This window comes from Haliotis rubra, unplaced genomic scaffold (genome assembly GCF_003918875.1).
Source record: "Haliotis rubra isolate DU_JTF1 unplaced genomic scaffold, ASM391887v1 Scf367, whole genome shotgun sequence".
NCBI classification, from domain to species: Eukaryota; Metazoa; Mollusca; class Gastropoda; order Lepetellida; family Haliotidae; genus Haliotis; species Haliotis rubra.
In genome coordinates this window covers 343,951-371,274 of record NW_025767043.1, presented here as the reverse complement: position 1 = coordinate 371,274, position 27,324 = coordinate 343,951, and the positions used below count along the sequence as shown (strand labels likewise).

At 40.5% G+C, this 27,324-nt stretch overlaps 3 protein-coding genes across 3 annotated transcripts in view; 1 reads left to right on the top strand and 2 right to left on the bottom strand.

The window, feature by feature from the left end:
* Positions 1-27,324, top strand: part of LOC124285712 (uncharacterized transporter slc-17.2-like) — an 83,622-nt gene that overhangs the window by 12,863 nt on the left and 43,435 nt on the right. The window lies entirely within an intron of this gene.
* Positions 18,025-19,486, bottom strand: LOC124285719. Its single transcript, XM_046721995.1, has 2 exons — positions 19,077-19,486; positions 18,025-18,228 (listed from the first exon to the last, which is right to left on the bottom strand). Exons 1-2 carry the CDS (start codon positions 19,459-19,461, stop codon positions 18,200-18,202), a joined length of 414 nt encoding a protein of 137 aa, XP_046577951.1. The 5' UTR covers positions 19,462-19,486; the 3' UTR covers positions 18,025-18,199.
* Positions 23,251-26,699, bottom strand: LOC124285718. Its single transcript, XM_046721994.1, has 3 exons — positions 26,467-26,699; positions 24,458-24,664; positions 23,251-23,707 (listed from the first exon to the last, which is right to left on the bottom strand). Exons 1-3 carry the CDS (start codon positions 26,534-26,536, stop codon positions 23,343-23,345), a joined length of 642 nt encoding a protein of 213 aa, XP_046577950.1. The 5' UTR covers positions 26,537-26,699; the 3' UTR covers positions 23,251-23,342.

Sequence of the window (27,324 nt, the reverse complement as noted above, 5' to 3'; positions counted from 1 at the left end):
CGTGTCACTTCCGCCATCAGCGGATGTTCACTTCGGATATATTTTCTATGTCCACGGTCCGATTTTCAATATGTCTACTGCAGTCGAAATCCCTCGAAAGTACGCTTCCAAAAAACAACGTATAACACGGACATGTGCGACGCTGAGCTCAGACGTTACACACGTCGGTTTATACCGCCGCTTCTTGTGTCCGCGGCCTTTCAAATGGGCCTTTGTTCAGGCTTTGCCTCATCGCGTCTTTGTTTGCTTCTAAATCCGTTATACCTATCTGCAACATACCTGTAGTGATATCATTAGAAAGCGCTTTTGACGTCAGATTTGATCTACCCTGAACATTGAAATATATATTGCACAATTTGTTAGAAGAAAATCGTCATTTTTTGCTATACTTCTGCAGAAAATCCTATATAACTCTTGTTTCCAAAGACAGAAGTCAAATTGGCTTATATTGCCAGAAAGCCCATTAAATGCATGCAAAACGGCGTTTTTCTAACTCTTCAAATAAAGTATTTATTAACTTTTTAAAATGCATAGTACTCTCAGGCGAAAGTCTACCATTCAAACGTGTCGGAAAAGATGGTAGTGCATAGAGAGATAATTCCGACCTCCACCATGATCAAGCACTTGGTTGACTTGGTGCTTAGCTTGTGTAACGGCGCTTGACGTTGCTCATGCTATTCACCATTCGTTCTCCCGAAGATGTTCGATGTACAGACGACCATGGTGTAACAGAACTGAAACAGATTGAGTCTTGACAGGTGGCTCAAATGCGACTTTGCTTGAAGCAAGTTCAAATGTTGGTGTTGCATAGGGGGTGAAAGGGCCACCCTTAGAGTAAAGGCGATGGTGGTGAAGGCAAACCAGTTCGAGTCTCGGCAGTGGCTCAGAGGCGACTTGGCAGTAAGCAAGCGCAAACGGTGGTGATTTTCTGCTGGAAGCAGGACGAAATGCTGGTGTTGCATTGGAGTGCAGGGGCGACCCTTAGAGGAGAGGCGAGGGTGGAAAATGGTAGCTGGCGCACCCAAACCAGTTCGAGTCTCGGCAGTGGCTCAGAGGCGACTTGGCGGAAACTGTGCATGATTTGCCGTGTCAAATATTTGCAATTCCCTAAGGTGTGGCATATGGAAAAGGAGAGGTCTATTGCTGTAGTGTCTGCAGCTATATATGTGAGGCACCCAATTGATGGGTAGACGCGAGGGCATGACATCCCAGACGGACATTGACGTTTTCTGACGTTTGTTATGCATGTTGATGTAAAGTGTAGTATGTGTTGTTCATCACATAAAGCAGTTCCACTGCCATTATCAACAGTACCTGAAGAAATCACAGAGATCTGATCTACCACGACGACCTTCCTACGTAGACCCAACTACGCCTTCACAGCAATCAGACTTTGAAATCAAACTTGTATCCTTCCAGGTTTCATGTTTGTTATCCTTTATTTGTGCTGATATGTTTGAATTATCTGTCCATTGTGTAATTGTTTGGTTATTGAATTCGTGAGCTATGGTTATCCATGTGGATATATATGACTGTGTTGCACACATGCTTTGTCCTTATCATGTTGGTCATACAAATGGAGAATGCAAAAATAAAAGTACAAGTTGACATCGTCTCTCTCTAAACTAAACCACTAACCCCAAACCGGTATAACATAAAATTAACGTGAAAAGGCAGTAAGTCTTTCTCTCTTTAATCTAAATCACTAACCCAAACCGCAATAACATAAATTTAAAGCTTAAAAGCATCAATACAAAGAAGGTTAGAACGTAAACAAACAACACGAAACAAAGAACTAATAATACTAGTAAAATAAAGAGAGTAAACGTGTGTAAAAATCGGGCACGTGAAACTGAAATATAATCCTTGGCACAAGTGATTTCCTACACTTAGTTCAAGTTTCTATACATTCAGTCGGCCGGCCGAGGCATTGGCAGTATTGTTCCCAGGTGAGGGGCACATGCTTTCAATGTCTACGAACTAGCCTGGATAATTTGTCTTTAATTCCACCTGGCGTGATGGTGAATGTTAAACGTTCTTATTGCTGCGCTTAGCCTTAGTATTGTCTTTAATTCCACCTTGTGTGATGGCGAACTCAATTTTGCCATGTTTGCACTTAGTTTGATGTTGTCTGGAAGGATGAAATGAAACGTTTTCATCGCTGCGTTTAGCCTTAGTATTGTCTTTATTTCCATGTGGAGAGAGAACGGAGACACGTTTTTGTGATAGTTAATTCTTATTGTTTGTTACCAAAGGTTACCTTCACACAAGATACGTTCCTAAAGTAGCTTCATGGTGAGTTCTTACTCACAACATTGTCTTCAATTGAGCCTTGATTGATGTCATGTTTGCACAGTTTGGGTGGGGCACACAAGCTTTGCTCTGATGTTTTGATTGTAATGCCTAATCCGAGAGTTTCTGAGTGAGACATGGAAGCCAACCAAGTGTCGGGATGAATGATTTTGTCTGTCATCCTTATTTCATATAGATACAAATTGAATGCATATCCACCTGTACATTCATACGTATCTACATACATACACACATATACGTACCCGTACATACATACATACACATACGTACATACATACATATACATACGTACGTATGTATACACACACACACACACACACACACACACACACACACACACACACACACACACACACACACACACACACACACACACACACACACACACACACACACACATACCCATACCCATACCCATACCCATACCCATACCCATACATATGGCATCATGGTATCTGATGCCATTTGCAGACTTTTTTATAGAAATATCATTGATTGCTCTTGTAATCTTGTATATCAGCACAATTGTAACTATCAATGTCATACGTTGACCAAATGTACTGTACCTATAAACAAGTAAAAAAATGGTAAATAAAAAAAACAAAAACAAAAAACCAAGTGGCGGAAATTACGACTGAAAGAGCCAATCGTTGATTGGTTGTGTAATGCACAGATCAAACCTGGGTGTTATCAAATATGAGCTGTTTTTAATCCCGTCACACGCATTGGGGCTTAGCCTCGGGTGGCTTTAAGGGTGGGAAAACGTGACGGCACCTGCCGTGTCGCACATTACGTGAAAGCTAAGACACGGGGGGTAACAAAGACATGTGGTCGATGTACGAAACATAACAAGTACCCGCAGCGTGAAAAACTGCCGTAAATCGGGCTTAAAAGCGCCCCGGTTAAAGACAGGTCACTTCTGATGATACCACCAGTTAGCCATGTGAACCAACTTCACGTCGATGTGCAACATGTCAATGGGTTGTGCATATTCAACGTCCACGCGACGTTTAAAAGATGCTCGCCCAACAAGGCTCTTTTCTTGGTAAAAAGACATGTCTATAACAGATGGTCAAATGGACGTGGACGTCCAACCAGGTGACCCACGTCGACCTCGTGACAATCGCAGGTGCTTAATGCACGTGGCAACATTTTCATATATGATATGCGTGCATATGTTTCTTTCTCCGGGTGTGAGACAATAAGTGCAAGCGGGATGCAGAGATCCAACCCCTTGTGATATCAAATCTGAGCTGTTTTGGTTCCCGTCACGTGCATGGGGCATAGCTTCGGGTGGGTTTAAGGGTGAGAAAACGTGACGACACCCGCACGCGTTGCACATGACGTGAAAGCCAGGGCACAGAGCTTTCAATCCATAGTAACAACCAAACCCAGTGGTCGATGTACGAAACATAACAAGTACCCGCAGCGTGATAAACTGCAGTAAATCGGGTTAAATCGGGCTTAAAAGCGCCCCGGCGTCGAACCTGTTAAAGACAGGTCACTTCTGATGACACCACCAGTTAGCCCTGGGACCCAGCTTCACGTCGATGTGCAACATGTCAATGGGTTGCATATATTCAACGTCCACGCGACGTTTAAACAACGGCACCCACCGTTGGTCTGGATTGACGGGTTAGGATTTGTTTATGGATCCGCTTCTTTGTACGCGCCTTGGCAATTGGTGACAAAAGGTAACGTTATAGTCGTCACCATTGAGTACGACTGGAAATATTCGGATTTTTAAGTACAAAAAATTACATCAGACTGAAAGTACGAGAGTATTAGCCTATTCCAATTTTGGATGGTGGATGACCTACGAGCTCATGCAGTACACGTGGGTCCCCACCATTGATGGGATCTTTGTCAAAGACGATCCCAAGGTCTTAATGAGAGACATCACATTCTTAAATACCACGTGTATCAAGGACATCGACGTTATGGTAGGGGCCAACAGCAACGAAGGGGGACTCTTGCTGACGCGCGCTCAAGCATTTGACATGGCAAATAATTACACATACGCTACCGACATGTTCAAGCAGAAGGAGTATGATACAGATATCCTCCCAACAGTTACATCACTGTCATTAGGAGCTAGCACTCCATCCATCAATACCATCGTCAGCGTGGAGTACACCTACCCCCGACCACCACCTGACCAGTCACTGCCTCAAGAACAGGTACTTGGAACATACGGTGACCCCAGCTTCGTAGTACCGGGTGTCCTCTTTGCCAGGACGCATGCGATGTTGAACACTAACAGGAAGTGTTACTTCTACTTGTTTGACCACTATCCATCCTTCATCCTTGACATCATCCCCAAGCTAATTGAAATGGCCACTACATCTACATCTTCCTCGTCATCTACGTCCACTGCAATACCAACCACATCTGTCCCGACATTGTTCGTACTGGACGTCACTGTCTTGGGACTTGTGTCGTCGTCCTGTATGTAAAATTCTATGTGTCATGGGTCTGTAACTGGCAACAGCTGTTATGTGTTACTGTTTTAAGCGGAGGAGACAGAAATACATTGGCATGAGCACAGCACGTCGCAGGATTGCTGTTATCTTTGTGTCACTTGACGAACATACTTATGTTGATGGTATGGTGACCTACCTTCCGGTGCTGGCGATCAATATCACATTTTTGAATTGTCACTTAACAGTTTACTATTTTATTTGCTCCCTAACTAGTTTTAAATAAAATGCCATGTACTGTCCTTTGACGGCAGGATATTATAACCTTTAAATATATTTCATACTTTTTTATTGCTGTATAAGGTTATATTGCCGATGTGCCGAATTTTAACTCACTCACTCATACTTATGTTGAAGTTACAGGGCCACAGTTAACGTTGTTGTTGAGATTCATCATAACTCCCACTTTTAGGTGTTGTAGGGGGAGGTGTTGAGCAGAAAAGTCCGGCCATTTAGTTTTTTGATGATGCACCTCGGTGACCTAATTAAACACCTGGATGACCTAACTATGCAGAAGTAGGGAATCATCTAAAAGCATGACCTCATTATGTAGGTGTGTGTGACCTTGTACTTACCCTGCAGAGGCATCGACTATTCTGGGATCTATGACCTCATGACACAGGTGTGTGACCTCACTGCACAGAGGCATCGACTATTCTGGGATCTATGACCTCATGACACAGGTGTTTGACCTCATTGCACAGAGGCATCGACTATTCTGGAATCTGTGACCTCATGACACAGGTGTGTGACCTCATTGCACAGAGGCATGGACTATTCTGGAATCTATGACCTCATGACACAGGTGCGTGACCTCATTGCACAGAGGCATGGACTATTCTGGGATCTATGACCTCATGACACAGGTGTGTGACCTCATTACGCCGAAACTTCTGGAACCTACCATATCACATCAGGGCTAGCTTCTGTCTACAGTATGTGGAGAAACACAATAGAATGTGTATTATGTAGTAATTATTGCATACAATAATTCTTGATATGAAATGTATAAATTAAGCACGACAACACAACTCTGTAGACATTTCTATCACAAATACATGGACGTGGAGCCAAGTACTTCATCGTGGAATATAGCTTTAAAGACGCTTAAAAGGGTATTGTGTTGACCGAGCTGTGGGGCGTGCTAACCATCTTGAAGGACTTGACGGTCGACCAAACTGCTAAGCCCTTTGCCTATACAATAGAACATTCCTGCGTGTGTCTCATTGATAAAACAAGAGTAAATAGATAAAGAAATAGCCTGTCAGCCCGCCTGTCCCATTGATAAAACATATTAATTCAGGGCACTTCAATGGCAAATCGATGAACATGTATAATCTGTTTGCAGTGAAAACGTACTGATGAATTTCACTTTGACAGTGTAGTCGACCGTCAAAATGGCCGACTTTACTGCTCAACACACACACCACCACCACCACCACCACACGCACACACACACCACACACACCCCACACACACCCTTCAACATTTAGGCACATTCAGGGGATCTGCTATCACCTATTTATGAATCAGCGACTCATTGTGTAAAGCGTTAGGAAAACAAATAAAATTTGTAATTTTTTCAGGTAACACCTTTAGTTATTCATTTATCATGAAAGAACAATACTCTCTGAAATTTGCTGATGACAAAGTTTGAATCATGAAGGTAGTTTATAAAGGTGAGAACGTCCATCTGACTGGCTCAGTCACAGCGGCTTCCACAAAATGGAAGTCTTAGAACTGGTAGTCTGGATTATGGACTTTGTATACCACTCTGACATGTGTAAATCGGCACGGCTGACATGACCGAAAGCTATGTGGACCCAAGGTAGTTGAGTGTGTTTGATAGCTGACGTCACCACGTACATTTATGAAGGGCAGACATTTTTGAAGAGATAACCGTGTTACAAACGTCAATCACTTCAGTTATTAACTCCACTTCGTTCGTTAGATTGTTATGAGATAAACCATTATCATAAACGAAGGTACATCTTTTGGCTGAGTTCTTTGTTCATCGAACTAGGAGCCCAGATACATAATCTGCTTAAAACTGCAGACCAATAGGTACATGTTTATGAATGGTATGACATTAAGGATGCTGTATAAATCTATCGGTAATTCTTTCTAATCAATAGTTTGCTCTGAGGTAGTTGTTGTCATTGTTATGCACTTACGTGAACTTTAGTGCAAATGGTTGTATTAAAGGAAAATGGTATTATTTAATAGTGGATAAAGTTTACTACATCCAACATAGATATTGGAAAGTCAAAGGAGCAATACAAAAACTAGTTGCAGAGGCTAAGGTTTATACTGGAACATTTGTTTGGGTATCAGTATGCACAGAGGATGGTGACGCCTAATAAAAGATAGACAAAATGGGTGGTACGATTCCAGGAAGTTGTGTCAAACAACGAAGTAACTTAATCAAATGGTAAGAAACCATCCAATGCCATTAAAATGTAATCTGTGACTTCTGAGTCATCTGTACCACTAAGGGGTAAAGAATGAGAACTCCTAGATAGAGTTAGTTTAAGATATTTATACCAAGTCAGTGGCCTAGAGAGAAGTCAACGCCGTGCAACTGATCCAGTTTTGTCCATTAAAGCATACAACATTAGCCGGATGAATATGAAAGAAGGTGAACCAATTTTTTGTATTACCATAAGGATGGACCAGGCGAGGGACTTGTGCCAGGAGAGTTGCTCATTGTTCCCAACGATACCCATATGCATAAGCAGTTATACTATCATCAGCAATCCATCTCTTTGTATCCAATGACAACAACGATGTCTTGTCCATCCGCAACCCATATATAGTATGCTTGTCACGTCTCAAAGTATTAGACCAATGAAGATCCGGGGTAGAATAGGTCTTCAGCAACCCATGTGCTTGCCATAAAAGGCGACTATGCTTGTCGTAAGAGGCGACTAACGGGATCGGGTGGTGAGTTTCGCTGACTTGGTTGACACATGTCATCGGTTCCCAATTGCGCAGATCGATGCTCATGCTGTTGATCGCTGGATTATCTGGTCCAGACTCGATTATTTACAGACCGCCGCCATATAGCTGGGATATTGCTGAGTGCGGCGTAAAACTAAACCCACTCACTCACTCACTCACTCAAAGTATTCATCTTGTGTTTGACTGTTTGGTCATTGAGTCGGGCCTCTTTGTATTTTCGTGTTTATATACTTTTTCACAACATACTTCTTCACACTTATGGCCGTTCTTATTTCACCATATCAGTTTTCTTCATGGAATACATTTTAGGTCTTAATCCGACGTCCTCTGCAATGGGAGCCCCAGCAAATTCATCTTTCATCTTCCCAATACTTTCTCATTTACTATGCTGTGATGTTCTCTCTCTCACTGACAGCCTGCTTTCTCAAATCTGTGTTCAGCCTTATGCATGGCCCCATCCAAAGACTTTGATCAAACTTAAGAACTCTGTGTATTTTCTTCCATTTTAACCCCAATGATATGTACGACTGCAGATTGCGAAAATGACTGATATATTTTGTTTTGGTACATTTTTTCCACATTGACTAACCTATTAATTCCCATGAAGTTCTGTTGATATTCAGACAGACAGTCTCTATCAACCAGCATTCGTTGGGGAGCGAGTGGATAACTGTTATGATCTCCATGTAGATGTATTGGGAAATCCAAGTCCACTTCAGGGATGTATTCTTTGTTCGGTTCCAGAAAAATAGGCATGCACTGAACTGTCTAGAGAACAGAAATTGGGCACTATCTATGAATTTTTATCCATTCAAAGAACATGATATGTATGTTTCCATGGTAGTAGGAATGCACGTTAAGTTTCCATCGGTCTTTGAGATAGCTTGCATGATGAAATGATTATATCCTCTTCAGTTTGAAAGACGCCAGGATAGGTACTATATTGCCAAAATATGTGCGGCTCCTCTGCATTATGTGATAAAGATCTTGTACAGAATAGAGACACTTATGTATAAAACAGGTTGTCAATTGTTAAAAGAAAGAAGATGTCGTAAACTGTCCTTATTCTATAATATCTACAACAAAAATGCTCCATCCTACCTTTCTGATCTTATGCCTCAAACTGTTGAATCTACGACAATTATAATCTTAGAAACATTCGTGATCATTCCCTGTCTTATTCCCGCACACATCTCTATAGTCAATCATTTTCCCCATCATCTTCACAACTTTGGAATAATCTCCCTTTATATCTTAGAGAATCAGTTTCCCTTAAAAGTTTTAAATCGCATATAAGCTCGCGTAAGACAAAAGCATCAGGATATTTCTCATTTGGTAATAGAAAACTCAATGTAATTCATACCCAGCTAAGATATTCAAATAGTAGATTAAATGGTGATCTATATAGGATTGGTCTTACAAAGAACCCCGAATGTAATTGTAAATTTACCTGTGAAAATTCTGATCATTATTTTATGGAATCTTCTTTGTATTCTAATATCAGACAGGAAATGTTTCAAAATATTAGCAGAATTTGTAACATTAGAGCACCAACAAACTTAGACGTACTATTAAATGGCAGTGCAGATCTTCCATACAGTGACAATATTCAAATTTTTAAAGAAGTTCAAAAATATATATCAAACTCCAAAAGGTTCAGTAATTGGATATAATGTTTATGAACTAAATAATTCACGTATTCATTGTATTGTATATATCCTTTTTAAATATATCTTTCTATCCCGGTACATATAGTTTGTTTCACTTTTGCATGTAAGCACTGTAAATGGGAGAGGGTTTCACTAAGTTGGCATAACTTGTACCCAATCCATTCTCTTGAATAAATATGTTTAAATCAAAAAATCAATCCCTTGTCATACACAGGCATATAGTTTTAGTTCAAGTTTCCCTGATTATTCTCTTGTGTAGGGATACTGGGAACTTTTCTGGTGCAAATCACGGGGGCATTTGTTTTTTACTGAACAACCGCATATACAAATCCACAAGCCTCGTGTTCTTGGGTTTTATGCGTGAAACTTTGCGTTCGGTTTTCTCAATTTGCTTTAAAAGGATTTCAAAGTGGCGTAAGTTCTGTATGGCACTGGCGTTTGTTTAGACTGATTATTGAAATTTAGCATATTTTCATTCTCTTTTGGGATAGCAGTTTGGCAAACACCTCGACAGTCTTTGTGTGCTTCTGAACGACCTCGTCTACTGTAACCACACAAACATAGTGTGCTGAAATGTTACAGTCCCTTATGGATTGATTGCTCGTACACTATTCTGCTCAAACTTTGGATCCAGTTATAGTGAAATTTGCCATCCTTTTCAACCAGGAATAAATTGATCCAGGGTATGTTTTCTGGAACAGGGTTTACCAACACATTAGCATGTCCCAGCACATTTATAGCTAAATCGTTTTGTTTTTCTACCTTTGTGATTTTGAAATTGGCGTTGGCGCATCTATACCTTCAACGTGGAGTTTATCGTCTGTTGGGTAGCTTTAAGGTCTATATGGATGAGAGTCTGCAGTAAGTAATGTTTTTCTTGCTTAATGCTATTTTTATTGTTAACTGTTTTTTCATACTTTTCAAATCATCTAACTCATTATTGATCTGGCAGGCTATGATTGGCTCAACACTGTTACATCAATGTCACCGTATGCTTTTTAAAAAGCTTTTGATGACAAAAGCTCCACGATGCACAGGCGTATTATTACAGTGCACATATTACCCGATACATTTTCATATTATTCTCAAATTATTCTCAACAAAGGAAATCCGTATATGTGCAAGGCGCTGTGCATCATGTTTAAGCCACAACGTGTCAAGAGCAACAACAGTCAATAAGCAAACGCGTCCAAGCCAGTCTTAAGCAAATCAATCTCAGATGAAGTTCGTGAGCTGTATCAACAGCAGCCTTTCTTCCAATGTACATCCCTTGAAGGCCCCGGTTCGATTCCCCACATGGGTACAATTTGTGAAGCCCATTTCTGGTGTCCCCCGCCGTGATATTGCTGGAGTATTGCTAAAACGGCGTAAAACCATACTGAGTCAGTTGTACATCCCTTCGTCAAGATCAGATAAGTATTCCCGTCCCAGAGGGTGCATGTTTTACCATCGGCCATGCTGTAATTAAATCATCCGTTGTTGAACAATGTCCAGATTACCATCTTACCACCACTTTCTCCTGTCGTAAATGGGGCGGTGGGGTAGCCTGGAGGTTAAAGTGTTCGCTCGTCAAGCCGAAAACCAGGGTTCGATTCCCCACATGGGTACAATGTGTGAATCCCATTTTTGGTGTCCCCCGTCGTGATATTGCTAGAATATTGCTAAAAGCGGCGTAAAACCAAACTCACTCACTCCTGTCGTTAATGCCATGGTCAAGCGCTGATTGTTTTGTTACCAGCTGGCGCAGGTTTGACCGTGGCTACACCATAGTGAAAATCTAGTCTTGTTAGGTAATACCCAGATTATCTTCTTACCACGGACTTCGTGTAGTAACCTTTGCCAGTGCAGAGAAGACATCTCGAAATTATAACATTAGAGAAAGTTTATAACTATTAGCGAGTAGAGCTGTGAGGTATATAATCTTAGGTCATTCCTTCTTAAGCACCCTTGCTTGAATAAACCCAAGGAACCCACAGTTCCCAACTTTCTTGTTTCAAGGCTAGTTCCCAGCTAATTCCCCAAATCGAGGTTTGACAGTACCTTTAGCTCACCCACACGTGAAGATCCGGGTTAGAATTGATCTTCAGTGACCATTGCTTGTCGTAAGAGCCGACTAACGGGTCGGGTAGTCAGGCTCGCTGACTTGGTTGACACATGTTATCGTATCCAAATTGCGTAGATCGATGCTCATGCTGTTGATCATTGGATTGTCTGGTTCAGACTCGATTATTTACAGACCGCTGCTATATAGCTGGAATACTGCTGAGTGCGGCGTAAAACTAAACTCACTCACTCACCATCTTTAACTCACCCCGGCAACAAATGCTGTCTTATTTACATTGATGCTCCATTAATTAATTCGCCCTGCAATGTCAGTAGGGAAATACAAATACAAAGTCGGAAGTACAAACATCAATCGTGGTTTTATTTCAATTAAATATCGGTAATAATGAAAGCTGATAAGAAATTCATAACAATGATAAACTACTGATCTCTTTGATTATAATGTACATCTGTTCTGTTTTGCTGTTTATAATGCACTTTGAAATTACCATTGCAAAATATGCTTGTGGTCAGGTGATCTGACTACATGCAACACTGTCAGTTATTCCTTGCCCACACATGGGCAGGTTCTCCAGCGGGCTAGGTGAGGCTGGGGGTTGTTATGGTGTCGGCTCAAGAGACAATCTATGGATCCATGTGGGCTGGAAAAAACACAGCATAGTATCACATGTCCCACGCACTTTTTAAAACAGTCGCGAAAAATACCACGATCAGCCTTAATATGTTAAACATTTTTGACATGCATGGCAACAATCTTACATCTTAATTTTTGTATGACCTCAAGATTCAACGACACAAGCACATGTTGAAATAAGCTGTAATTGGCACTTAATACAAGTGTAACAATACATCGTCGCCACATGTAAAAGAAAAACGTTAAAAGACAAAGTGTGTGAGTTGATTTTGATGCTCCTCTGATTACTATGTCAGGTACGGTTACATGCATGCTGTTTTGGTGTGACGTGTACTTCGTTGATGGAACTCAAGTCCATGAAGCAGAACCAGTTTTCGGTATACGCAAGGGAAGCAACCCAATACAAGTCATACGGCAGACAAAAATGTAATGCATGGCACATAAATTCAGTGTATCAGTGACTTAATTAGTGAGTATGGTTTCTAGCAATAGTCCAGCAATAACACGACGGGGGGACATAGAAATGTACCCATGTGGGGAATCGAACCCGTGTCTTCAGCATGACGAGCGGACGCTTTAACCACTAAGCTACACCACCGCCCTCCAGTGTATAAGGGTACTGTGCATACAATGATCTGAGTAGAAAGTAGTGTTAATACAATATGATCATTATACTCACCTCCCATCTGTTCCACAAGGGCTTCCCTCAGCTTCAGACGACATTAGACATTGAATGTTTGAATGCCTCCTTGAGGACTATCGAAGGTGTCGGTGTTGACCCAAGTTGCTCTGTCGTATACAGGTGTCGTTTCCCTGTAAAACATTGTATTGGGAAGTTGAGTCGGGTCCTGGTACGTTGCTTCCTCGTTATAAGGTCTGTTCTCGTCATATGCAACTTCTTTGCCAACGTACGGATCCGTGCCCATCTCGAACGGATCCGTTGTTCCCTCGTTATAGGGTGTCATGTTCTCGCCATATGCAGTCACCGTTTCCTTGACCGCGTATGGATTCGTGCCCATCTCGGGCGGATACGTTGCTCCCTCGTTATAAGCTGCTCTGTCCTCGGACTGCCTCTTCTCGAGTTTCAGCAGTAGCTTCTCCAGAGGGTCCATCTTCACGAACGGCGCGGAGAAGACGAGGACAGGCAGGAGGACAAGGCAGAGGACCGGCTTCATCGTGGAGGACTGGAAGTAAACAATGTTCTGAAAGTGAACAGAAATGGTCATGTCAGATGCGTCATAAAAGAAAATACTGTTATATCTACATGAAATACTCGCCATGTTGTGGTACCTTTTGGGGATTCGACACTGACAAAGACTGACACTGACGAAGATATATTCTGTTTATTACATCTACATATTAATGAAACACCACGATTTATCGGTGACAATAAATAGTGCTATCAGTCACTAGAAAAAATAGCCGAAAACATGATATCTGTCACAAGTGAAGCCACAGTTGTACCAACTAGAAAATTGTCAAAATCGATTTTACCAAACATATCAACTACAAATAACATATTTTATATTGTTATCCTTTCATTAATGTTATTTAATAACCATGCCTTCTCTCTGTAACAAGGCTAGACAGGATTCTATCTCTTAAAATGCCCGCCTCATCTAACTCCTCATATTCATGCTCCACGTTGAGCCTTTGTCATTAAGTTTATTTTAAAATGCAATGTGATATTATTTACGAAACAATGATTACTGTTTCTGAAACTCTTAGGTGTTATGAGGGGCGGTCGGATAGCCTAGTGGTTAAAGCGTTCGCTCGTCACGACGAAGACCCGAGTTCGATTCCACACATGGGTACAATGTGAGAAGCCCATTTCTGGTGTCCCCGCCGTGATATTGATGGAGTATTGCTAAACGCGCCGTAAAACCATACTCATTCACTTCTCACGTTAACATGTCTGTTTTCCAGAGGCTTCATTTGTCCATTATAAAGGAATCTTTACTGGGGTTTTCTCAAATGCCAAGTAGGTCACATGTCCTGAAGTGATAAGGTCGACATTTTAATCCTGACTGCGCCACTCGGAAAATATCCACCTCAAGACTTTACAGCGTTCCCATACGTACCTTGTAAACGTTACCAAAAGACACCTTGACTGATATGGAACCGAACATTGCTGTTATATATACACGTCTGGCACGTAATGTCAACGACATTATTACATAAGAAATCAATCAACAAAAGTTCAACGTGCAGTGGGAATCTAGTCGTTTGTGAAGGAATTAGAGGGATCCAATCGGATTAAGGGTAGAATGTGAATGAAGTGTTAATTATGTACCGTCACAGTAACACAAAGGCAACGCTTTGAAAATGAAAAGCTGCTTTAATTATGTTAATATGCAATTGTTCATTAGCGTTTGGTGTCCACGGGTGGTATGTAGATACAGAACAAAACAGGACTTTATTCTCATAAATCCTACAAAATGTTATAGAAAACATACGACAGACAGGCAGAATTATTTCAATATAAGGCCACTGGCCAAAAATACATTTATACACATGGAATAGATATACTGCATGCTTTAATTGTGATTTGTTGTGAAAAGGCGTGTAACTTTAGAAGAAAATAACACAAATTCTGCAAAGTAGTTTTTCCAGTTGATTGTAGCAGAGCTTTTAGTATGTTCATCGTTGGATTTTGTAAAAGCGTGGTTTTAGATGTGTCTTCCTTAGTTCACTTTATAATGGGCACTTTAATAGCACATGGAGCTCATCTTCGATGACATGAATGTTATTTTCTTACATCTCTTGCATAATCTTTCTTCCATCTGAATATTGTTATGGCGACCTAGTTCGATTTCTATCTTAAAGTTGGAACACCGGAAGTTAGCTAATATTCTGCATAGTTAAAGGGGAAGGTCAGATATGCTTCAACGTTTAGCACAGATTTGAAATATCTGTAGGTTGAACTCTTATTGCTTAAATGAAAGGAGGAGGGCCAGTCTTGAGTTAATCGTTGTTAAAAAGTTGATATAAATATGTGGTTTAAACATTTTTATTTTCAGAAACCTTGGTTGGTAAACAAGCATTTTTATGCTTATGAAATACCGCCCCAGAAACATAACAATTCCAAAATCGTGATGGTTAGAAGTAAACGAAAATAATTGACAACTCATGTGTTCATAGATAAATAAAGCATGTGTTCATAAGTAAATGAAACAAAGATGCAATTAACAATATGATGATAAGTGCTGCAATGACGGCAAGCAAACTTACAGGCATACAAAGTTCCTAGTTCTTTAGATTTTGCAGTCATAATCATACGAAACTTGCCTAAGCATTTACAAATCGATTGCTTTTAGTTATGAAGTGATGAACAGATTTGAATATATCCATTTCAACATTTGTGCTTAAAAACTTGTTACAACATAAGATAGTTTCTAGATCATATGCGTGGATGTAAAAGAAGGCATTTTTCTGATTTCACTATATTTCGTACAAGTAAAGAAATAATGATATGAATTCTCAGTTTTGTGCCCATAAGAGCAGACCGGGTTTTCTGATATATCTTTGAAATTTGTTCCAGTTAAGATCACTGCATCCTAGTTTCAGTCGACTGTGAGTTATTTGACAGTTTCTGCTATCATGATATACATCAAAGTAAACATTACATTTATTTTGTTCTTTGATAAGGGTTTTGGAATCAGATAGAGGCATACAATTTCTAACTTCGAGAGGCAGTGAATTCCAGAGTTTGATTGTGTCTGGAATGAATGATTTGGCATATATTGTTGTTTGGCACTAAATGCCTTTCAAAATTAGTGCCATCACGCAAGGGATAACGACTAATTTCCCCGACTAAAGGGGATAACAGATTGCACAGATAGTTCGGTGATAAATGGTGATACATTTTATAAAATGTTAGCAGTTTAGAGTCTTTTCGCCTTTCACTCAACGAAGTGAAGGAAGTTTCGCGATAAATCTTTTCATGGCTTGTTCCACGGACAGCACCACATATTGTTCTAAGGGCGTCTAGATGTAGTTTTTCTAAAGTTAGGGCTTGCTGATCTGTACAGTTGTCCCAAATATGAGAGCAGTAATCAAAAGATGGAAGAATATGGGATTTATACATGGTCTCTAGTGTTTTTCTATATATATTTGAAACATTTATGACAATTTATCATGGGACTAACATTTTTAATAATGTTGTGAGTGTGTGCGTCCCATGAACAGTCGTTTTGCAGTGTTATTCCAGGGTGTTTATGACTTTCAACAACTTGGATAGCAATCCCATTCATAATGTTGTGAGTGTGTGCGTCCCATGAACAGTCGTTTTGCAGTGTTATTCCAGGGTGTTTATGACTTTCAACATCTTGGATAGCAATCCCATTCATAATGTTGTGAGTGTGTGCGTCCCATGAACAGTCGTTTTGCAGTGTTATTCCAGGGTGTTTATGACTTTCAACAACTTGGATAGCAATCCCATTCATATTGTTGTGAGTGTGTGCGTCCCATGAACAGTCGTTTTGCAGTGTTATTCCAGGGTGTTTATGACTTTCAACAACTTGGATAGCAATCCCATTCATATTGTTGTCGTTGGCTCGTCACGCCGAAGACCCGGGTTCGATTCCCCACATTGGCACAATGTGTTAAGCCCATTTCTGGTGTCCCCCGCCGTGATATTGCTGGAATATTGCTAAAAGCGGCGTAAAACTAAACTCAGTCAGTCAGTCATATTGTTGTGAGTGTGTGCGTCCCATGAACAGTCTTTTTGCAGTGTTATTCCAAGGTGTTTATGACTTTCAACATCTTGGATAGCAATGCCATTCATAATGTTGTGAGTGTGTGCGTCCCATGAACAGTCGTTTTGCAGTGTTATTCCAAGGTGTTTATGACTTTCAACATCTTGGATAGCAATTCCATTCATATATAAGTTCATCTAAAGATGTCAGTATTTCCTATTTCCTGCTGGATCCAGACTATTCCGAAGTCAAGTTTATATAGGATTGATTTTATGTCTGCAGCCCAAGTTTTTCTCCCTGCATCTGAGGCTGATTTAAGCATAAGATAAGCTAGGTGTGATAATCGAGATGGGTGTAGGTAAATGACACGGCACCTGTAAACGATGGCTCTGGTCATATACACACTCTGGAGATGGGCTTCTCACACTCTCTGAGAACCGTATTGGTTGGAGTTGCCTTGGATAGACCAAGAAAACGCTTACAGAATGAAGTATGAACTGTTTCTGTGATTATACTGAATGATGTTCCCCACACCACGACACCATAACACAATATTTGAACCACCACACTCTCATACAGGTTAACCATATCACTGTAAGCGAAATCGCCGAACTTCCTTTGATGTTGGTTTATAGCTAACATAGCCAACATAGCCAACATACGGATATCTTCTTACAATACAACGTGACAAATGTGTGGGTGAGGTATGTCAGTATGTAGTCTTTTGAAGGATTACGCTGCTTGGAATTTAAATAGTTGAGCTCTCCAATAATCGAATGTACAGAAAGTGAAAATACGACAACACAGACGTATAAGTTTCATGATCTCATTAATAATAATAATAATGTGTCCATTTATTTAGCGCCAAAGTCCACACTAGGTATGCTCGTAGCGCTAACAATCAATAGCACAGTACATTATTACCCCGGATAACCCAAGGTACCTATTAGGCACAAGAAGGTTATAGTCACATGACTTATCACACCGAGTACCCATTTTCTGCTGGGTGAACAGACGCAATTTTGAACGAACTCATTTGCCTAAGGTGAGACCACATGTATGACAGGTGCATGTTAAAGAAACGCCGCACGAAATGGGGTCATTGATGGTTTGGTTTGTTTCATTAACCAGTTCGCACTGCAATGTCAGTAGGGAAATATAAACACAAAGACGGAAGTACAAACATCACTCGTGGTTTTATTTCAATCAAATATCCATCATATCGGATATAATCAACGCAATTATAATAGGAAATTCATAACAATGATGAACGTGTCCACATATGAGAAGGTTATCCAGTGTTCTGGGTGAGGCTGAAGGAGTTTTGGAGTTCTGGGGTTCTGGAGTTTTGGAGTTTGGAGTTCTGAAGTCAATCTCTATTCAAGAGACTATCTGTCGACCCATGTGGGCTGAAAAAAACGAACAGCAAATTATGATAAGTGTTACGCAGTTTAAAACAGTCATAAAAACCCATGCAACTATAAAGTCAGCTTCAATATACCAATTTTAAATCTTGACAATCAAGATTCAATGACACAAGTACGTGTAGATGAAAGACTGAATTGACACTTAAAACTCGTGTAGACAATACCTAAACAAGAAACGATATTTCAGAATCATGTATTCGGAAACGTCACTAGACAACGTGAGTGAGTGAGTGAGTAAGTGAGTCAGTGAGTCAGTGAGTGAGTGGAGTTTAATGCTTCTCCAAGCACTATGTCAGTTACATGATGTTTTTGAGTGAGGTATTCCACTTTGAGGTGGCCTAAATCCATGAAGCAATTTATCCATAAACAAATTATACCGTATGAAAAAGTATGATGACACCAATTATATCTTGTTTAGTATATCACAATCAAAACACATTCACTTTTACGTGCACGTGAATTGGCATATGAAACCAATGTGATCGATACTTTCTGAACTTTGGGCTTGATTTTATTTGAGAATCATTCATGAGGAAACACGAATGGACAAAATGTGTGTGAGTGAGTTAAGTAAATTCCCCTTTGAATAGTATATCGGTTCTTCTTGCATTGCAGTCACAGAGATTTAGTCTTTATGACACACGCGCAGATATGGTGATGATAAATGCAAAACACACAATTAGTTTTTGATGCAACTAAAGGACGCAAACCCATCGTACAACTCATTATTATGCGTTGGATGACAGGGCCAAAGTGATGATGAATTAGATCATCATCCAGAATATTATTTCGAGTAAATGAAATTTGTTCAATCTGTATATTTTACTGACCTCCCATCTCTTGCACCAGTTTCTCTGCCAGCTGCAGAGGTTCAGAGCTGTAGGTGTTGATGAGCTGACACAGGTCCTGGAGCTTCTGTTCAGCCTCCTCCCAGGGGAAAGACTTGTCAGTTGGGTGTTTAGGTAGCATTCCCTTTGGAGCGGACCGGTCTGGATTACCTCCCATTGGAGCAGGCTGTACCGGCTTTGGACCAACTAGCCTCAGTAGCCTTTTTATGGGGTTAGGCGAAGTCGGTAGCCCTCCATCGGGACCAGTCATCATAGATAGACCTCTATGATTGCCAAACATTTGCCTGAGCTCTTCTTGTCCCTTCACGAAAGCAAGTAGCATGCACACGCCTTCAGTAGCTTGCCTGATGTACTCACGTGGCCCCATGTCTGAAATGAAGTTGAAACACGTTGAAGAGGGCCAATATAATAAATAAATAAGAGTCACTTTCGTCTCCAAAAAGGAATGTATGAACTTAATCTGTATGTGAATCACCCACATGAAGAATATGGAGTTTGCATATCCGATGCAAGGATATCAATGTGTGAATCTTCGGCAGCTATTCCTAGGTAAAGGGTGTTAATTAAAGCCATGTGGACGAAAATGAAATATTTAAAAAAGCAGGGGGAAGAGCAGGCATCTTTGTTTCAGACCACTGTTAACACTGAACCATAATGTTACGCATCCTGTAGATACACTGATCTGTATGTACATATATATCAGCAAAAATATGATTCTATGATTCAAATAATTTCTTCGACAGCGTATTACTGCCATCTTCTTTTGAGATGAAGTTTTGGTTGAATATTAATGTCCTACCTGAATGTGGCGTTGTCATATCCCTGGCGTCGTTGTACATTGTAGTCCCCATGTCATAAACAGGTGTCGTAACGTCGCTGTCAGTGGTGTCGGATGTCATGTCGGTGCTATCGGATGTCATGTCAGTGCTGACCGTGCCCACATCATATGCCGTTGTCGTTTGCATGTCCATGTCTTGGGTAGAATATATCTCGGCCTGATACGTTGTAACCTCGTCATAGGATGTCGTGTCCTCGAACTGCCTCCTCTCCAGTTTCTCCAGCAGCCTCTCCAGGAGGTCCATCTTCGATAACGACGAGGAGAGGACGAGGACAGGCAGGAGGACGAAGCAGAGGACCGACTTCATCATGGAGGACTGGAAGTAAAACATTCTGTTCAGTTAGCAACACTGTTCTGCTCAGAAGCGCCATCGACAAGATTAATATAATAAGTCATTGAATCATTGAATTACTATTTAGCATTTCATTATCGTCATTGAATAAGTCTTGAATGAATATGAATTATAACTACGGTTCTTGTTTGTGTTTTGCAGTAGGGTGGTTAGGGGGTGAAAGGTGAAAACTATGGATGTCGACTTCTGTAACGTGAGAAACACGGCGTTCGGTGTATTTTCTTGCTTACTATTCTCTTGGTGAACGAATGAGAAACATCGCGCTCCTTATATCACAGACGTCTACATCAGTAAATAATCACCTTTTTATACATATCATTTTTTAACACCACTCACAGACATCCCTGTTTATATTATGAATCAAATTCTCAGAAGGATGTTTTCAATATAAATGGAATAGAGATAATTATACACGTCAACAGAGGTTACTGAGTAAGAGTAAAGGATCATTAATTTATTTAAACTTGTAAATCTATTTAACAGAGAATTAGATAAGAAACTAAATTCTACTAATGTATGTTTTAATAATACATTGAGCAGGAATGATTAAATACGTGACTGACTGAGCAATATCATTATTCAGACACTGAAAGTTTCAGAAGCATGTTCAAAAAAAAAAAAGCATACATAAAGAGGACCTTAACAGGTGATTGTGAGACCCATGATCAAGTGTGCCATTCCATTTTCGAATCAACAAGCAGATACCTATAATGTGTTCATCTCACTCTCGCCACACAGTTTAACAGTGAGCCGTATTGACTGTAGACACAATGAGAGTAGGCGGGTCACGGACAACGTACATCATTATGCCAGTACTACTCTTGGATGCACAACAACCAGTGACATTTCATGAGCCATTATATTTTCCACAAAACACAGACCTGTATCTTGTAAGTACATAACATATAAACGCAATTTCTTAAAATAGTCATCAAATCCCATCTTAGCAAAAACGTTGCAGAATGTACATTTCATACCATTGATATTAATATATAAATATAGTTCCACATGCGTGGACAAATATACAAAATCTGATACCAAGTAACAGTCCCAAAACGCTTACCTTGTTTAACGTTAATGGTCACCACCCGTACTGATCCAGGATTGGACATTGCTGTTATATATACACCTGCAGCGCGTGATGTCATCAGGACTGTTTCATAACAACAGTAGAGGAATCAGCGGGAAGGCGGAAATCAATAGAAATGTGTGGTTCCCAAAATAGTGGGATTAGTACAGGATTAGCCATGTCGCATGTGAAGGAATTAGCGAGATTGTGAATAGAATGTGTGAAGCAGGGTTAATTAAGTGTCCGTGACCAGAACGCCGAGGCCAAGGTAACGCGTTCAGCTATAAGTAGCCGCTCTATTTGCAGGGTGATCATCATCCTTTGTTTGCAGTCAATGAATCGATCGTGATTTTGCTATTGTATATTATACTTTGTTACAATGGTATGTACAGATCTGTGTTTGAGTATAATGTGTGCATCAGTGTGTAGCTTTGTTCTGACGTGTCTGGACACGGATGCTTGACCTTCAGCCATGGGAGGTGTTGACGGACCACCCAGCAGTCCCGTTATTAGCCACCATTTAATTTTCGGGGCATGCTGTGTGTGCTCACAAAAGGAGTCCCCCTGTGCTAATAACTTGTGGTATCAATGAACACAGATAGACAGGTTTCACCTGTGGATTTCACCTTTACATTCTCATGTTTGCAAACCAGCATTTTTAAATTCGGAAAACATATCGTTCCAAATGTTGAATAAACACTGCCATTTAGAAAGTGATCAAATGTAACCTACGTTATATTTGGGATTACAGAATGTAGTACTGCTTTAGGATGACTTCTATTCGGGAATCGAATCCACCCTCAAAATCTGGCACCTAATCGCCAACACATATAAAGTCAGCGATCTAACCACCTCAGCCAACGCGGCTTCCACAAAGATGGAGGTCGGACAACTGGTAGTCTGAATCAAGTGTACTCCTCTGACAAGAGTAAATAAAGTATTAGACGTTTAGCACTTTGGTCCGGGGTGACACCCAAGGTCACGGGTATAGCATAAACCGCAGGGATCTTATCCTCTTTCGAATTCCGTCACTTCTCCCATACCCTTAACGACGATTTATCCCTTTCCTCAGCATAGGAAAACTTGGTCTCAGATCATGAGGAAGATTTCCGTCGCTGGAGAAATCCGTTAGAAAGACAACATGGAACACAATCCTTTTTACATGTGTCGTAAGAAAATAAAGCAAAGGAATCCTTTTTATGATATATTAGATTTATTGGAGAAACTGTTTCATATGGGAGTTAGGAGCAACACAAAAAAATTACCAACAGCTGGAAATGAGAATTTGTTGGCGTGGTCAAACTAGAAATGGAAAAATATCATGACAGTAACCAGGTTACAGCTGCGGTTTAATTCGCGCACAGATGTAGTTACTGTATGACAACATGCACGTTTGGTCAATTGTTCTCAATAGGTGTAGATAAGTTTGACCAATAATGTAAGGAAGAAGAGAAGACACAGTACAAGACCTTGTTTAACAGCCAACATTCAGGGACGTTGGGTTAGCCTGGCGGTTTAAGCGTAGGTTCATACACATGCACGCAGGCAAACGCACTCGCGTGTATACATGCGCACACACGCGTGCATGCATGCTTACACGTCGCTATATAAGTGAAATACATGTATATAAATAAGAGGTTTGATTGTGATAATTGATTGAAACATATTTTATTCATTCAAGAAGAGGAATGGGCACAAGTTACCCAGCTTAGAAAAGCCCTCTCCCGATAATTACACAATTCATCTTACAACATTTGGAGACCAAACTATGGTAATACGTAAGGGTGCGCAATATAACCGGTTTAGCTTAATCAGGTATATTGATTTGTTGTGTTCATGTTTTATAAATCTAGCATTAACTCGATTATAAGTAGTGTTTTGTCTAAAAATACTTCTTGCAATATATTGCAATACATATCGCTATATATCGCAATATGAAAATTCTCTGCAATACCCACCCCTAGTAATATGTACTAACAGCAGTTTACATCACATGAAGAACACCGAGACGAGAACCGGTACAAGGTAACTACATCCCAATACACCAGTCAAAAACCTGTCCAGTGCAGCATGCATCAGGACATGACGTAACGATGAGGCTCCGCAGGTCACCTCTACATCCCCATATACATTTGTAGTATTCCGACACACGATCTCCTTCTTCGGGGGAAGCTGAGGGCCGTTACAGAGGCTGCTGTTGCATAGCGTGATGCAGATTTGCACATTCGGTTGAACATCGTACGTGCACGTTGTCTCGTTGTTTGGAGAAAGGTTCTGAAGAAGAGGGTACTTTGTGACGTCGAAGGAAAAGGTCTTCCCATCACTACAGTCCCGGATGTAACTCCGGAAGATGCCTACAGGGTGAAGGAGAAACACGAGTTAGTGAGTGGGTTTATAGAATCTGTAAATAATATCTCAACTGAGCCATGACGTGTCATCTTAATGTCAGCGGCGAAGAAGAAGAAGAAGAAGAAGAAGAAGATGCAAGTACCATACGTTTACCATGTAAAACCACGTGAAACCAAACGCATGCGTTCGTTGCTGTCAAACCATGACACATACCGGTAAATGTTCATTCATATGAACGAGACCGATGGACAACCGACCACATGCCATTCGCGTGATGAGTCCCAAATCCCAAGTCCCAAACTGAACTAGCATAGATCTATAACGTCTTTGAGAGGCATTTAGAAGTTTCAGTACAAAGTAAGGATAAGAAATCGCTGTACGCAGATGGAGTTTCTTTGTTTTGCAGTAGCTTTGTGATTAAAGCGTTTGCTCGTCATGCCGAAGACATGGGTTTGATTCCCCAGATGGTTGCGATGTGTGGAGCCCATTTTGGGTGCTCTCCGCCGTGAGTGATGAGTTAGTAAGGTTTTACGCCGCTTTTAGCAATATTTCAACAATATCACGGCGGGGGACACAAGAAATGTGCTTCACACATTGTACCCATGTGGGGAATCGAACTCGGGTTTTTCAGCGTTACGAGAGGGCGCTTTGTGCATTAGGTTACCCAACCACCCAATCCCACCCCCACCCCTTGGTGGAGTTTGCTGGAATACAATTCCGTTTTCATATTTGATTGAGGAGACTTTAGGTTTTACCCTGTGACATGTGTGTTTCAATCATGCACATGTGTTGCTGGACAGCAGCACAGTCCTTATGGTATTTGTTTTTCCGCACATCCTCCCCAGTTTCGTCTTCATCTTCCCCTTCTTTCTCTGAATCTGGGAAGTTCAGAAGGGCAGAGGCATTCCTACAGTCAGCGTCCTTTCCCCCTGAATCAGCACACTGGTAGCATGATAAGGAAGCTTGAAAGAGATAAGGAAAGGTCATGCGTTAGTTAAAAACTGGGGTATATTAAAAACTGGGGTATATTTGCCGTTGTGGTCGTGGTCGGTACAGAGGACATTTTAAATAAGATGTGAACCCTAACCCTGACGCTAACCCTGACCTTCATCCTGATCCTAACACTGACGCTAACCGTGACCGTGACTATGAGCCCAAACTAATCACGAGGGCCATAAAGAAGTGGATATTGAGGATCATTATCACTATGTATTATTTTGTAGATACCTAAATATGATATTCGTACAGGAATATTAGTCTTATGAAAATGACAAAACTCCCTTTGCACGCAATTATGCCGACTGTGTGGTGTCGGAGTATGGTGGATGAAGCGACTGGCAACATATAAGTACATGCAGGATCTTTCGGGAGATGTCGGGAATGACATTTTTCATCATGCGATTTACTTAAGCCATAATCAATATCCGTAACGATCAGGAGAAATAAGAGCGAAGTTGAAAAGTATTGTGTTACATGAATGATGATGATTTCATGTTTGTAAGAAAACCTGTTTTCATTTTCAATCCAGGAAGTGTTCCGGCATGCAACGCGTACACCTCGTGGACGTTTGAATGAGGAAGTGACTTTTGACATCAGTTGGTTTTGTTCAAAATTCATCACAGGCAGTAGTATATCTTAAAACGCCTTCCCATCCTAAAAACTATGAAACGATCCATTTGGACGAAGAATGTAAAATAGTGGTTAAACTTGTATATGAATCAGCTCTTTACAAGTCATACATGACTTCGTTTTATCGAACAAGGGAAGGATTCACTTGATATGATATAACTAAAGTAAACCGAACGATTTACAGAAAGAAAACTAAATAGTCTTCACGATTAGATAAGATGTATTTGATGAAACTGATTCACTGCCGGAGGGATATACCCGAAGTAAACTCATCAATTCACTGATAGGTAGAAATACCAAAGTAAACAGAATCATTCATTGACGGGACAAAATCTCAAAGTACACATATTCATTCACTGACGGGAGATATACCCAAAGTAAACAGAATCATTCACTGACGGGACAAAAACTCAAAGTACACAGAATCATTCACTGACAGGAGATATACCCAAAGTACACAGAATCATTCACTGACGGGAGATATACCCAAAGTACACAGATTCATTCACTGACGGGAGATATACCCAAAGTACACAGATTCATTCACTGACGGGAGATATACCCAAAGTAAACAGAATCATTCACTGACGGGACAAAAACTCAAAGTACACAGAATCATTCACTGACAGGAGATATACCCAAAGTACACAGAATCATTCACTGACGGGAGATATACCCAAAGTACACAGATTCATTCACTGACGGGAGATATATCCAAAGTACACAGATTCATTCACTGACGGGAGATATACCCAAAGTACACAGATTCATTCACTGACGGGAGATATATCCAAAGTACACAGATTCATTTACTGACGGGAGATATACCCAAAGTACACAGATTCATTTACTGATGGGAGATATACCCAAAGTACACAAATTCATTCACTGACGGGAGATATACCCAAAGTACACAGAATCATTTACTGACGGGAGATATACCCAAAGTACACAGAATCATTTACTGATTCTGAATGAGATATACCCGAAGTAAAATTAATCATCCACTGACAGGTAGAAAACATCCTGGTCTCATCGAATATCAATGATTCCGTAACAGTAAAATTTTCGAACACTTTGAATTAATTTGTTTAATTAATTTAACGTAAAATAACGAAGAAACAAGAAAACTCACAGGTATAACCGACAGCGTTAGTCAGTACGACGACTGCGATACACACGGGCAGGTAGCGTGGGACAGCCATTTTGAAAACTCGTAGTTCAATGCAATTAGTTCATGCAGTAGTGTTATATTCGTATTTGATTCAACTGAACGCCTTCGAGATGAATTATTCGTACCAGGAAGAAAGTTCATTGAGCTTTTATGACCCCAAAGTAAGAATGTGTACCTATACACACATTGTATATATCCACATAAGCGTATGGCAGTATGTCAAAGGGCGAGTTGGTGTCTCACAATACGCTGCGTATCCACGCCCTCGTTTCTGTGGTGTTATATTCAGTCGCTACGATGCATGAATTTAAAGGGCTGTAGGTAAATGTGTTGGAAAGGGTTGAATGCATTTCACTTTCAGACAGCAGTAACACGCTTGCTATAATTGAACACATGTGATCGGACTATTGCGATTCTCGTCATAAAAGAGGTACAACGTAAAAATACATTTTTTACTGTTGTCTGTAAACAGGCAGACGCGATCCGCAACATAATAAAATGTAGGTTTATAAAATATATTAAAGTTTTAAGCACATTTAATGTTACTACAATAATTTAGTACAATACAGTTGCCTGCCTTTAGAATTCAGCACTACGAAGTTTATGTACACAATCACATACTTTGGTATGGGAGACCGTGTAATACGACTCTTGACATACATTTTAACATGACATCGTCGAGGCGTTGGGATGGCCTAGTGATTAAAGTGTTCGCTCGCCACGCCGAAGACACGGGTTCGATTCCCAACATGGGTACAATATGTGAAACCCAGTTCTGGTGTCCTCCGCTTTAATGTTAACAGCCAGTTGGGTAATACC